Source organism: Lutzomyia longipalpis, chromosome 4 (assembly GCF_024334085.1).
Source record: "Lutzomyia longipalpis isolate SR_M1_2022 chromosome 4, ASM2433408v1".
In the NCBI taxonomy this organism is placed as follows: Eukaryota; Metazoa; Arthropoda; class Insecta; order Diptera; family Psychodidae; genus Lutzomyia; species Lutzomyia longipalpis.
The window spans coordinates 24,387,835-24,401,302 of NC_074710.1; the positions used below are offsets into that span (position 1 = coordinate 24,387,835).

The following is a 13,468-nucleotide window of genomic DNA, read 5'->3' on the forward strand; positions in this document are numbered from 1 at the left end:
CAAACTAGGAGGATTTTTTTTTATTCTTGCCATTTTGTTAAAATTTCTAAATTTTCTTGAGTCAAAATTAAAAGAAAAGGAAAAAAACAGGAGAAGCCTCCTACCTGATCACCACTTGTTACCGTTGCTGTGGTCTTAACTTCCTGCGTCACAACACGCTGCTCCTGCCGATTGAGATTGTGGGTGCGCGTCGTCGCAACAGTCTTCTCCTCCAATTGTTGCGTCTTTGCATTCGTACCCAGATCTTCGTGTGTCATGGCGGTGCGCGTTGTGACGGCTGTTGCAGTAACATAAGCGCCTGATGTATCATCTGAGGGTGCATCAGCCTGTATACGGAAGGGAGGTGGGCATGGGAGACTCAGTGTATGCACTACGCGGTTTTTCTTTTACTCAGCAGTGTATTGTGTGTTGAACAAAATTCATCAACAATGCATTCAAACAACAACAACAACCTTTTCTTTTGGGCAAGAAATCATCTCCAGATCATGCAAATTATTCATTCATACGGTGAGATTTTTTTTTCATGATTATGGCTTCTGTTACGAGAGATTTAGGGGAAATGCTTGAGGTTTCATTTTTAACGGGTTAAAAAAATAAAATTAACAACAAATAATTTCATTAACAGCACATTGAAGAGGGTTGTTGAAACATCCCTTCTTGCAGAACTAAAAGAACTCCTTCAATTCATGCCAACATTGATAAACTAAAAGATGCATAAAAAAGGCAGGAACCGGATTGTTCATTTTTTTAAAGGATCCTGGCATTTCTAAATACTCCCTGTTTTATTTTTGTTTGCTTGTTTTAATCCTTTTATTGGGTGCGCGCACATAAAACTATAATTGGAAGTTTTGTGATATAAAGGACGAAATTTGAACTTAATAACTTAACTTATTAAGTGAAATTTTTACTACATAGTGTTTTTGTTTGTTTTAAAATGGCGTCAAATTGCTTTTCAATATGGCGTCATGTTTCGTTTCAATATGGCGTCAAATATTTTAAAGTAATTTTATTAGCTAGTTGTAGGTAAATAAAAATAATGGTCTGAAGTTCAAATTAATTGTAAAATTTATATTTCAGAGACAATTTTTAAAGAATTAAGAATTTTAAACAAATATATATTTATAATTCTGGCAAATTCCGTCTTTACAAAACTTTTTAACACATTTTTCGTTTTACTAAAATACACTAAAAGTCAGTAAACAAAAGACTTTAATTGACTTTAAAACCTCGTTGAAGTTTCTTTAGCCAACCTGTAATTTTTTTTAAACAAGGTCTAAGTTCTTTCAAACTAGGCCTAAAGTGTTAAGGTCAGATCTAAGACTAACTTTATTTATTCTAGGTTGAAGTTTTCTGAAATCTAGCTTTAATTTTTTTTTAGGCTAGACCTCAGTTTTTTAAGCCAGTCCAAAGTCTTTTAAGTTAGTCCGGTTAGGCCTAAGTTTTTTTTTTAAATCCAGGATTAAGTTTTCTTAAGTTGGGCTTTTAATTTTACAGTCTAAGCAGACTGAATCTTTTCTGAACTTTTTTTTTGATAATTATCGTGTAATCTGATTTAGTCTGATCGTGTAAGAGCATAAAAATTGGTAAAATCATCAATCGAAATGCATTCAGTCGCGATTCAGTCTGAAATAACCTTAAGGCCTAATAAGCCTAACTTCAACAACTTAACTTTCTGTTGCGATGAAGTTTGTTAAAAAAAAAATTAGGTCTAGTTTAAGAAATAGGCAAGCTCAACTAAATAGTGAACTTCACCTAGTCTAGCTACTAACTTATTTCTTTTGTTTTTAATGAAAGTTTATTCGATTTAGGTTGCTTTAAGATCCAGGGATAGGTGTTTTTGTTAAAATCTTTCATTTTGCCGCCATTTTGAAAGAAAAGACGCCAAAGGAAGCGACATCTTCCAGAAAAAGTTGTTGACTCTTTTAATTAAGGACCGCCATTTTGAAAAAAATAATGCCTTTACAAAATTCAGAAATAACTCCGTTGCAATCATTTTTACATAATAAATAAACAAAAATCATGTCAAATTTCAAAATTTCATCACAAACTTCCAACAAATATATTTTGTGCATCGCTCTAATGAATGAAATCTCTTACTTAATTGAGGGAGATTCAAGGGAGACTCGATTATGGGATCTAATGAATGAATGATGAGGGTGTTGACGAGGTTTTTTTTTACAGCTTACCTTATGTTCCTGCGTATTGTATGTAACTTCACCGGTGCCTAAATTCCGAATTTCCTCCTCAACGGCATGCGTGACGCCACCTTCATCGCGAGTCAGCACCTGTTTGGTTGTGGTCTTCACCACAGTCGGGGGTGTTACGTACTTCCCTAACTTTTGCCCAGGGAGCTCCTTCACGCCAGCTCCATCGCTGGCATACTGTGCAACATCCCCATCGGAACTACCCTCACTGTCACGTCGGAAGACGCTACGGGGAAGATGTTTGGTCCCTTCGAAGAATTGTTCACGTGTAATGGGCACCGTTTCCTTTGTTGTTGTCACCTCCTTGCCAAAGTGCGCTGGATCAATTTGTGTGTAATTGAGGATTTTCTTCCCAGTTACGGGATCCGTGACAGCTGTAGCGGGATCAATGTCACCGGTATTGGGATCAATAAGGCCATATTCGGTTTTAATGCGTCCTGTTTTGGGATCAATCTCCCCCGTGAGGGACATTGTTTGGACAACAGTTGTCCTGGCACCAGCAACACGTGGATCATTGGGATCCACTTCAATTATTTCACCCGTTATCGGATCCACCATATTGTACACGTAGACAGTTTTACTGAAAACATTTGTTATCCTTCCGGTTTCGGGATCAATTTCACACTCAGCCGGACTTAGTTCTTTCGGCTTTCCACGTTCATCCTTCTTTGTAACAAGGACAACCTTAACAAGGATAATCTTGCCTGTTTTTGGATCAACTTTCCCGACTTTTGTGTAAACATCACCCGTCTCCGGGTCAGCTTGACTTGCACTGAAGAGTGCTTCTCCCGTTGTTGGATCCTTCTCACCGGTTGCTGCGTAAATTTGTCCATTTGTTGGGTCAACTTTAGTCAAATTGGGATCAACCTTTGTCTGCTTCTCAATTTCATTGTTCTTCTTATTCAAATACCCGTAGATTGTAATGACGTATCCGGTTTTCGGATCAACATGACTCGATGTGAAGAGAGCTTCTCCGGTTTTGGGATCCTTACCAGCTGGTACCCAAATTTGATTGGTTTTCGGGTCAATAATGGCATCTTTCGTCTCCTCAGCTGGTATAACTTTTCCCGTGGCCGGATCAAGGCGTGTCTGGACAATTCTAAGAGAAATCAAACGACCAAAGTCCTTCTCAGGTTTCCCACTTTTCGGATTAATTTGATTCTTCAGCAGAATCTGTCCTGTTACTGGATCAACTTTAATATCCTTCACTTCGGTCTTTCCGGTTTTGGGATCAACAAACGTGATGGTGTGCTTCACCAGATCAAATTGTCCGTATTTCGTATCAATCTTCCCGGTGTCGGGATTAACGAGACCCGTTGATGCTTCCACGGCAGCTGTTTTGGGATCAATCATACCCTTTTTGTCGACTTTACCAGCAACACCAACAACCTCCACAACAGGCTCAACGTGACTTCCAATTGCAATCAAATGCGCAAGTTGTGGGTCAACTTTGTTAGTTTTCGGATCAACAACTCCAGCTATGGTTAGCTGGCCTGTATGTGGATCCACAGTAGCCTTCTTCGATTGGGCTTTACCGGATTTAGGATCAAGAACACGAACTTCCCCCGTTTTGGGATTCAATTGCCCATATTTGGTATCAATGAATCCAGATTGAACATTAAAGACACCCTTTGAGCGTTCAACATCCCCATTAACCGTATCAACGCGTCCTGTTTGCGGATCAATCTTCCCCGTAATTGCTGTCACCTCCATCGTTGGATTATCCACGGGTGCCACACAAATTACCCCACCGAGGGTATCATCAATTCTTCCCGTATCGGGATTCATAACGCCCGATGTGAGATGAATATGCCCAGATTTGGGTTCAATTGTTCCCTGATGTGTCTCAACTTTACCCGTTCGCTCGTCAAGAGCTTCCAATGTTGCCTTCTTCGGATCAATTACACCATATTTCGATTCAATTTTCCCGGTTTCTGTATCCAAAATTCCCGTACTGTGCTCAACTGTGCCAGAAGATGGATCAATTTTCTTGGTCTTGGGATCCAGCTTGGAAACAACAATCATAATCTTCACCTTCTTCCTCTTTGGCTCAGCTGGGGGTTTTGCCACAGCTGCCGCCACTACGGGTGGTGCCTTACCCGTGGCTTGACGTTCCGCATTAAGAAGAGCAGCATTGGGATCCTGAAGGGGTTTGTACGTTCCCGCAGGAGCTGTTTCCTTTCCAGTTGCATCCTTATTTGGTGAATAGGAACCACCTGCACCAATTTTAATGGGCTCAAGGAGCTTTTGCTTTGTTTTCGGGGATAAATTGCCCTCTTTCAGTAACTTATCACGCGTCTTGGGTGATAATTCACCACGTGCAAGCTTCTCACGTGTCTTGGGGGATAATTCTGCGCCTGTTTGTCGTTTAGTGGCCTCCTCTTTCAACTTCTGCTCCTCACCAGGAGCATAATTGAATGCCAATCCCGTAGCACGTCTTGCCTGGGAATTAGGACTCAACTGTCCACCATTTCCATCACCATCCTTTGCCCGAATTGTCGGATCTTGATCGTAACGGAAACCACCTTGAGTGTAATTCTTCCTTGACGGACTAACATTTGGATCTTCATCTGTGTACTCATAGGGCTTTGTATGACCCGCCTGTTGGGTTTGCTCCTTCCCCGTTGTGGGAGTTTCAACCGCAACAGCAATTTTCTTAGCTGACTCCTTAGGCGGTGTCTTATCTTTCGGAGGAGTCTTATCTTTTGGTGGAGTCTTATCCTTCTTTCTGCCCGATGAGAATATTCCAAGGCCCTAAACACCGAAATATTTTTTGTTGTTGTTTCATCCACATTCGGTGTTGCAAAAAAGGATTTGAAGAGGATTTTCAAGGAAAAATGGGGGGAATGGCAAAGAAAATAAAAAAAGAGAAAATTGTACTAATAAAATAAAAATTAAAAACACTCGCGTGGCTTAAAAGAAAATAATAAATATTTGGCTTAAATCTTAATTCATTAGCCGATTACCAAAAAAAGAAAAATTATTCTAGAAATAAAACGAATATCAAAAGTATTTAAATCTTTCTCCTTTTAAAAGCTACTTTATCACAAAATCTACGGCAATCGGACTTTAATTGGAATATAAAAATTGTCCAAAACAAACTATTTAGAACTCGAGCAAAGATGCAAAGATATTTTTTAAATATATACTTGTATGTATAAAAAATCTCTTAAAAATAAAATTAAAATTAATTTATTTCAACTTACCCTTCGTTTAGACGTTGGGGATTTCTCATCAGATGTATTGAGGGATGAATCGTTCGGATCTGTTTCGTTTCCTATTGAAAAACAAAAAAATAATTTTAATTATTATTAATTTTTCTTAAAGTAAATGAACTTTTCCATTAACAAACCATTGAGAGCCGTTGCTTGCTTCTCTGGTTTATCTTTTCCCTCATCTTTCTTCTTGGTCGGTAGAACTGAAACACCTCCGACTGGTTTCTGCAATAAGACATTAATTCACAAGCATTTTAGTTAAAATTTATGTGAAGAGAAACAAACCCCATCACCTTATAAAAATGTAAGAAAAAAGCTAAATTCTTATAAAAAAAATCTTAAGAAATGCCAACAGAGTAATTAAAATCTAACTTCCTTAGAAGGAAAATAATAAAGAAAATAGAGCAATTGGTAAAGCTCTTTTTTCACAAGTTAAAAGTCTCGGGTTCAAGTACAAGTTTCGAGAAAATTTTTTTCCAGCTAATTTCTCATTTTTTTTGGCAATTCCAAAGATTTTTATTGCAGCAAGATGTTAAACAAGCAGTATAAGCAGACATTTTTTTTTAGTTTAAACAAAATACTTCCTGAACATTGATGATCTGGAATGTTTAAATTGTGCATCACAAAAAGAGATAACAAAATAATTCGGCAAAATTATATATAGCTTCTACTACTAAAGTATAACTCCTTTTTAAAAAAAAAAATATAATTAAGGAGTAAAGACACAAAAAGCTTGAAATGCAGAGCAACTACTGATTTTCAACAAGAACAAATTAATCCAAAAAAATTCCAGAATAAGGGCATTTTTATGGATTAATTTTGTTTCATGTTTGCAGCTACAAACTCATCCACTTTCGACGAAAGAATGGAAAAATCAAAACATTTTTCGCGACATTGAATGTTCAATAAATGGCTCCCACCATGTTTCTCACGGAAAAGCCAATGCGAGCTAAAATGCCAAAAAGAATTAAACTCCAAATGGATTCATTTTCAAAATGAAAATCTCACGAAATTCTTCATAACTTACTGATGGGATAAGAAAAAAGCTCAAAAAGGCAATCTCACGTCAAACAGGACAAATATAAAAGAATTTCAAAAAAAAAAAATGAAACACAAAAGCTGATTTTTTTTCTGACAAAACATAGAGCATCAAGAAAACGATCACGTTGGGAAAATATTCAAAAATAGAAGAGGAATAAAAAAAAAACAAAGAAAATAAACTTTGCAAAAAGTTTTAGCAAAGAGGACGATATAAAAAAATGGTACTGGTGTTGAAATTTGTTTTTTTGGTTTGTTTTTGGACTAAAAGAAAATTAACCTGGTCAACATTTGCTCCACCAGTTGTCTCATATTCACCCTCGAGGGAGCTCTGGGATGAGGCTGAAGCTGTACCAGTGCTGGATTCTCGCTTCAGCTGATCCATTTTCAAGCCCATTTTGGGCACAGATTCAGTTCATTTATTTTTTTTTGTCAAAGAATACGTGTTAACACACAGTGTGAGGATTTTTTTTTGGTATGGTTCGAAATGTTTGGTGGTAAGAATAAAGGAAAAGAAAAAAAAAACACTCGTTAGTTGTGTTAGAGAAAAGAAAGAAAAACTTGCAGATTAAAACTTTAAAAAAAGTAAAAGAGAAAATTATTTTAAATTTTGTCACAATTTTTCCATTCTTTTCTTCCAATTCGTTTTAATTTAAATCAAAGTTTTAACCAATTTTTTTTCAAATCTAAGAAAAGAAAAGAAATTATATTAAAATTAAAAATGATAAAATGTGATTTTTTTTCAGTGAGACAGAAATTCAACCACTATTTCGTGCAATCTAGCCATATTTTTTAATTCACATGTTATCTTAAAGAATTTTATATTTCTTTCTTTATCTAATATCTCCCTTTAGATGAGTAAATTAATAAGAAGTTAGTTGATAAAAATAATTAATTTGGGAACTTAAATTAATAACTTGGAAAAATTCAGGGAGAAGAATCATTTTAGAAGCAGAGTTTGGATTAAAAGGGTTTTATTCATCGTGTATGGAGTCAGTTTAAAACCTATAACTTACGTTTGGCTTAAAATTAGTATTTTTTGGGCTCGAATTTAGTGCTTTTAATGCTTTTTCACATCAATCTCTAAATCTTTTAGGGCTAAAATTCGAATAACTTTTTTCTGTTTAAAAAAGATTTTTTGGCTTAATTTTAGCATCTTTTGGGATTGAATTTAGCACTTTTTGGCTTAAATTTACCAACTTTTGGTCTCAAATTAGTACTTCTTTAAGCTAAAACTCAAAATCTTAGAAAACTGTAAAATCGGTGAGCTTTTCAGGATTATTTCCGGGTTGAATCAAATATTTTTAAGGCTTAAATTTAGCTTCATTTGGGCTCAAATTTAGCACCGTTCGGGGTTAAATTTAGTATTTTTTTGGGCCTGAATTTATTAGTTTAATGCATAATATTAATCCTTTTTTAAACTTTGATCTGACCCAAAAAGGAGTATTCTTTTCTTAGAACTTTGACAGTGCCCTAAAAGTTCTACCTACAATAATTAAAAAATAAAAATCGGTTCCATTCAAGGACTTACTTCATTATTGATGAATAAGACTCTTTATCAGAATAATCATTGAAAAATTTTTATGCAACAAAAAAACTAATCCAAACTCTGTTTTGAGAATTTATTAGTAATCACACGACTTTTAGTAAAAAAAATCTTTTATTTTCCATTAAAAAATCCCAAAGAAAATCAATTATTTTCTTACCTTTTCCTTTTTATCCTTCTTCAGGGGACTTCGTGATTGTCTCGGTGAATCAAGTTCGGGAATATGGTCCGGAGGATGAGACATTGTATGGCGTTTATTCGCATCCTTATTCTGTTGTTCCTTTTCAAGTGCCAAAGCTACGAAAAAAATGATTTTCCCATGATAATAAAAATGAAATTTCATCAATTTCTTTCCTTAAAAAAAAAAAAAAACTAACCATCCATGCTTCGACTGGAGAGTCTCTTGCCCGTGAGACTACGCTCAAAAGCTGGAGCAGGACGATCAACGGGTGTCTTCCTCGTTTCGTACATCGTACGTCCGGAATAGCGAAATTTGCTGCCAAAACGCGGGAAAATTCCACTTCTGGGCACGGGTTCGGGTGTCATGAGACGGAAGAATGTGTGATGCTCCACGCATGCCTTCCATAGCTTCTTGGCAGCACGATGATTGGCTAATTTGAAGCCAATTGTCGATTCATACTGCTCAAATTCACCCGGACGTATTTTAATGTAGAAATTGTGACGCTTATAGGAGATTTTGAGAATCTTTGGCCAGGCAAAACGATTGATTCTCAACCTATAAATTCCCCCCAAAAAAAAAGAGACAAAGAGTGCAAAATTAAGCAAAAGCTTTTGAGGAATTTTATTATATTTTGCTTGCATACTTGTCACGGTAGACGAGCAATCCCGTGGCACAGACACCGAGAAGAATGTCAACCCCTTCGGAATCCTTTGCTGGATGCAAATCAACTCCATACATTGCCAATTTCTTGGCATTCTCGAGATAATGGAGTTCCGCCTCAGCCGGTGTCTGCCCCTTATGCGACTTGTGCAAATCCACCACCTTATCCTCAAGCTCTGGCGTCTGATTCGGTGCAAAGCGGAACTCCTTGAGGTAGGAGCGATTCTTCATCTCCTGCGGATCGTAGTCCCCAAGTTCCGATTGCACCAAATACGACCCAAGGAGGGCATGTGTGATGAATGAGCACGGTAGTCGCCCTTCGAGGATGTCATTGCGCACCTGGAGGCACAAATGGTATCGCGTGATGTCCTCCTGCAGCTGTGCCGGTTCCGGTGGGTAGAACTTCACGGCAAACTGCAGAATCCACGGGTCACTCTTGAAGAATTTCGTCACGGGCTTATCCAGCTCCAACCATGTACGTGGATCCGCTGCTGATGTATAAATCAACCCGAAATAGTCCTTTTCGATGATATTCAATCCTGCACATATGCTGTTCAGGAGGTCGCGTCCTTTCGCCTTTCGCTATTGGTTGCAAAATTATTTTAAAGTGTTATTTAGAAAAAAAATTGTAATACTTTCAATGGATTAATTTTACCGAATCATCTAAATCTTTCCGAATAATCCGAATCTCAACGAACAATTTGAATTTTCTTGACGAATAGTTCGAATTTTGAGAATAATCAGAATTTTTACGATTAATTTAAATCTCAACGAATAATCTGAATTTTAACGAATTATTTGAATCTTAACGAATTTTCTGAATTTTAACGAATTATCTGAATCTTCACGACTAATCTGAATTTTGACGAAAAATCCTAATTTCCCTGACGATTAATCTGAATCTTACCAAATACTCTGGATCTTTTCGAAGAATAATCCGAATTATGGTGAATATTCAGAATCTTGACGAATAATCAGAATTTTCTTGACGAATAGTTAGAATTTTGAAAATAATCTGAATATCCTTGATGTATATAATATGAATCTTGAGGAATAATCTGAATTTTGAAGAATAATGCAAAACTCAACGAATACTCCGAATTTCCCCGAATAATCCGAATCTAATTGACAAATCATCCGAATAATCTGAATCTTAACGAATAATCAAAGTCTCTTTGAATAATCTAAATCTTTCCGAATAATCCGAATCTCAACGAACAATCTGAATATTCTTGACGAATAGTTCGAATTTTGAGAATAATCAGAATTTTTACGAATAATTTAAATCTAAACGAATTTTAACGAACTTTTTGAATCTTAACGAATAATCTGAATTTTAACAAGTTATCTGAATTTTAACGAATTTTCTGAATCTTAAAGAATAATCTAAATCTTAACGAATAATCTGAATTTTAACGAATTTCCTGAATCTTAAAGAATAATCTAAATCTTAACGAATTGAATTATCTGAATTTTAACGAATTATGTGAATCTTAACGAATAATCTGAATTTTAATGAATTATCTGAATCTTCACGAATACATAATCTGAATTTTGACGAAAAATCCTAGTTTCCCTGACGAATAATCTGAATCTTAGCAAATAGTCTAAATCTCCTCGAAGAATAATCCGAATTATGATGAATATTCAGAATCTTGACGAATAATCAGAATTTTCTTAGCGAATAGTTAGAATTTTGAAAATAATCTGAATATCCTTGATGTATAAAGTGAATCTTGACGAATAATGCAAAACTCAACGAATACTCCGAATTTTACCGAATAATCCGAATCTAATTGACAAATAATCCGAATAATCTGAGCCTTAACGAATAATACGAATCTTGACGAATAATCCAAAGATTTTCACTCCTTGTTTCAAACTGTTTCATCTTTTAAATTTATTTTCTGTAACTTGAATTAGTTTTCAACCAATTCCAATGATTTAATTAATTCTTTATAGGTACATAAGTTCTTAACGAAGAAATAAAAGAACTTAAAAAATTCAAAAATAACTGAAAAACTTACATCGATTGTCACGTCGAGCACTGAACCATCGAGGAGGGTGACTTTGGCCAGAGCTGCCCTACCACTTGTCGCCACGACCTTTTTCTTAGGCGTCGTCTGGGCCTCCGGTGCTGGGGGTGGTTGTGTAGCACCCGTAGCGGGCGGAGGCGCCGTCTTTGTAGCTTCCGCCGGCATATTCGTCCCTCTGACAAGACAAAGACACCATTGTATCCATTTTGCAGTTCAAACGATGAAAGTGAAACTCATTCAATTATTCCTTCACGTAGTATGTATATAAAAGCACCCTGTTGCGCTACTTCCCACCCACACACAAGCCCTCCACCAAAGACTATCTATAGGTATATTTTATTACGTGTCGCAAAATTAAATTGCCTTATGGCTCTTCTCATGTAATTTATCATTTTTCCCAGTGTGGACGCTTGAGAAAATCAATAATATGAGAAGGGTGTGGGAAATGCATTTTGCTTTCCAACTTGCCTCAAGAATTTTCTTCTCCACCCTTCTTGCATGAGAAAGTTCAATTTACTTTCAATTCCATACAAGAAATATTTTTCTTTCCCCCCTCGTTCCACATTTTGTAGAGAGAGAGAAAGAAAATTGAGAACATATTTTCCATTTTGGATGGGAGGAGGAAATTTGATGCCAAAAAACGCACAAGAATTGGATTTTAGTGTAATTGAAGACATAAATTATTCAAACAATCCCCCTCAGGGTACAACGTACACCAACAAAATGAAGTTATAAGCCAAAGATGAGCCTCTTCGGGCTATAAATTTCTTGTGGATTAATTTACATAATATAGTCCCGAATAAGCAAGTTTAAGAGGAAGAGAATAATTATTTTTCATCAGACATTTATTGAGTTTTAAAGTTGATTATTGATGATTGGATTTAAAGACATTTTTGGGGCATTAATTTTGATGTTTTCAGAACATCTCTTTGACCTCTTTTCTACAATAAAGGAGATTATTCATTTTCCCCTCTTCAAAAGAAAATCTTCAACAATTCTTTCAAGAGAAATTTGTGTCTCTTTGAACGTTAAAAAAGTAAATACTTTACGACCACACTTGCAAGATTTGTAAGGGGAAGAATTCCTTGTAATTTGATCAAACTTGAGAGAATTTTTAAAATAAACCACGACTCTTTGGTTCTTCTCAATTCCTCCACTTGACTTTCACATTTCTCTCTCCTTCAAATACGTCCCTCTACGAGCATCTCCCTTTCATTTTTTTTCTTAACATTTTATTGGAATAAAACTTCATTTTAATGGAAGAAAAATGGAAAATTTTCTCCCTTTGTGTGTGACTTTTACATCTCAAATGCCCAACAATATAAAATTGATTTATGATGAAGGAATGTGAGCAGAAGAAGAAAAAAAAAGAACAATTTGTTATTTTTCAATTGAATGGGATTGAAAAGAAAGTGTTGATGTTATTTTTCCCTCTTCCCATGACCATCAATTTCCTCACACACCGACTGTCATTAAATTATCCAGTGAAATGGAAAGAGTTATAAAATTATTAAAACTTGCAACAAGATAGTTTGTATTTCCATCTGGCCAATATAGATAAAGTGCCAATAAAAAGAACAAAATGTCCTCTTTTAAGCGCATATAAAAGAAACATTTAGAAACAATCTTGCTTGGAGACAGCAACAAGATTGCTACCAATAAGGAAGTTGCCAATTTTTGTCTTCCTTCCCTTCGTTCTTCATTTTCCAATTCAATTAGCCATGTGGAGAATGGGTTCCACCATAGAAATGGAAGAGAGAATTTCTTGGATGACATCATGTTTTTCTATTCTCCGTATGGCTATTCATAGCTTCGTGCCAAATAGGTTGAAGGAATCATAAAAAATAAAGGAAATTTTTCCTAATAGAGGTAATGAGGAAGGAAATTGTAAACTTCTCCGTGAAACATGATCCTTCTCTCCGTGGTAAAAGAAAATGTGAAAGGAAAACTATGAGAAGGACTAATTAAAAGGGAAAATTCTCTTTTACCTCTAGCGCACCTCTATTTGTTCAATCATTGAGCTCTCTTCGCCTTATAACCTCACCAATATTAGGGTTGATGACCAGAAAAAAGGGGCGAGTTTTTTCTTTCTACGCCCCCATCCCCAAAACCCCACTCATTAAATGACTCACACGCAGGGGACTTTCACATACACAATTTTCCCCCCAAAAAAAAAGGGAGCTTTTCTGCATTAGAAACGCCTCCATGGCTAATTCATGAAAAAATATAAAAACTTTCCGTGCGGCCTAATCTTTAATCTTTTACAAAAAAAATGAAATGGGACAAAAAAAACTTGACGGTGGTTATCTTGAATTATCCTCCACACTCAATCTCTTTTGAATCCCTTTTATGTATGTAGGTATATAACATTGCCCCATAAACCCCAAAAGCATTGAGAATGATATCCTGGTATATTATGGATGTTTGCCAAAAATAGAAGACCTTCCAATTTAATTTTTCTTTTATCTCGGAACCACCACACACCGACCCAGACATGTCAAATTAATATTGTAGTCCATTAAATAGTTACAGAATTTCCTTTTACAGGCTCATGCGCGCCATTCCAAATGTAAGAGGAAAAAATTTCA

At 35.9% G+C, this 13,468-nt stretch overlaps 1 protein-coding gene across 4 annotated transcripts in view; it reads right to left on the reverse strand.

Annotated features, from left to right (window-relative positions):
* Positions 1–13,468, reverse strand: part of LOC129794974 (protein 4.1 homolog) — a 33,768-nt gene that overhangs the window by 3,522 nt on the left and 16,778 nt on the right. Inside the window, exons 2-10 of one of the 4 annotated variants that reach the window (XM_055835926.1) lie at positions 10,872–11,055; positions 8,828–9,426; positions 8,381–8,739; positions 8,164–8,300; positions 6,738–6,833; positions 5,557–5,644; positions 5,411–5,481; positions 2,187–4,958; positions 105–326 (exon numbers count right to left, since the gene is read on the reverse strand). In XM_055835926.1, the coding sequence (XP_055691901.1) occupies positions 105–326; positions 2,187–4,958; positions 5,411–5,481; positions 5,557–5,644; positions 6,738–6,833; positions 8,164–8,300; positions 8,381–8,739; positions 8,828–9,426; positions 10,872–11,045 (4,518 nt within the window). In that variant the 5' untranslated portion in view covers positions 11,046–11,055. The remainder of the gene's footprint in view (positions 1–104; positions 327–2,186; positions 4,959–5,410; positions 5,482–5,556; positions 5,645–6,737; positions 6,834–8,163; positions 8,301–8,380; positions 8,740–8,827; positions 9,427–10,871; positions 11,056–13,468) is intronic. The other 3 variants (XM_055835928.1, XM_055835929.1, XM_055835930.1) reach the window with 3 other exon arrangements.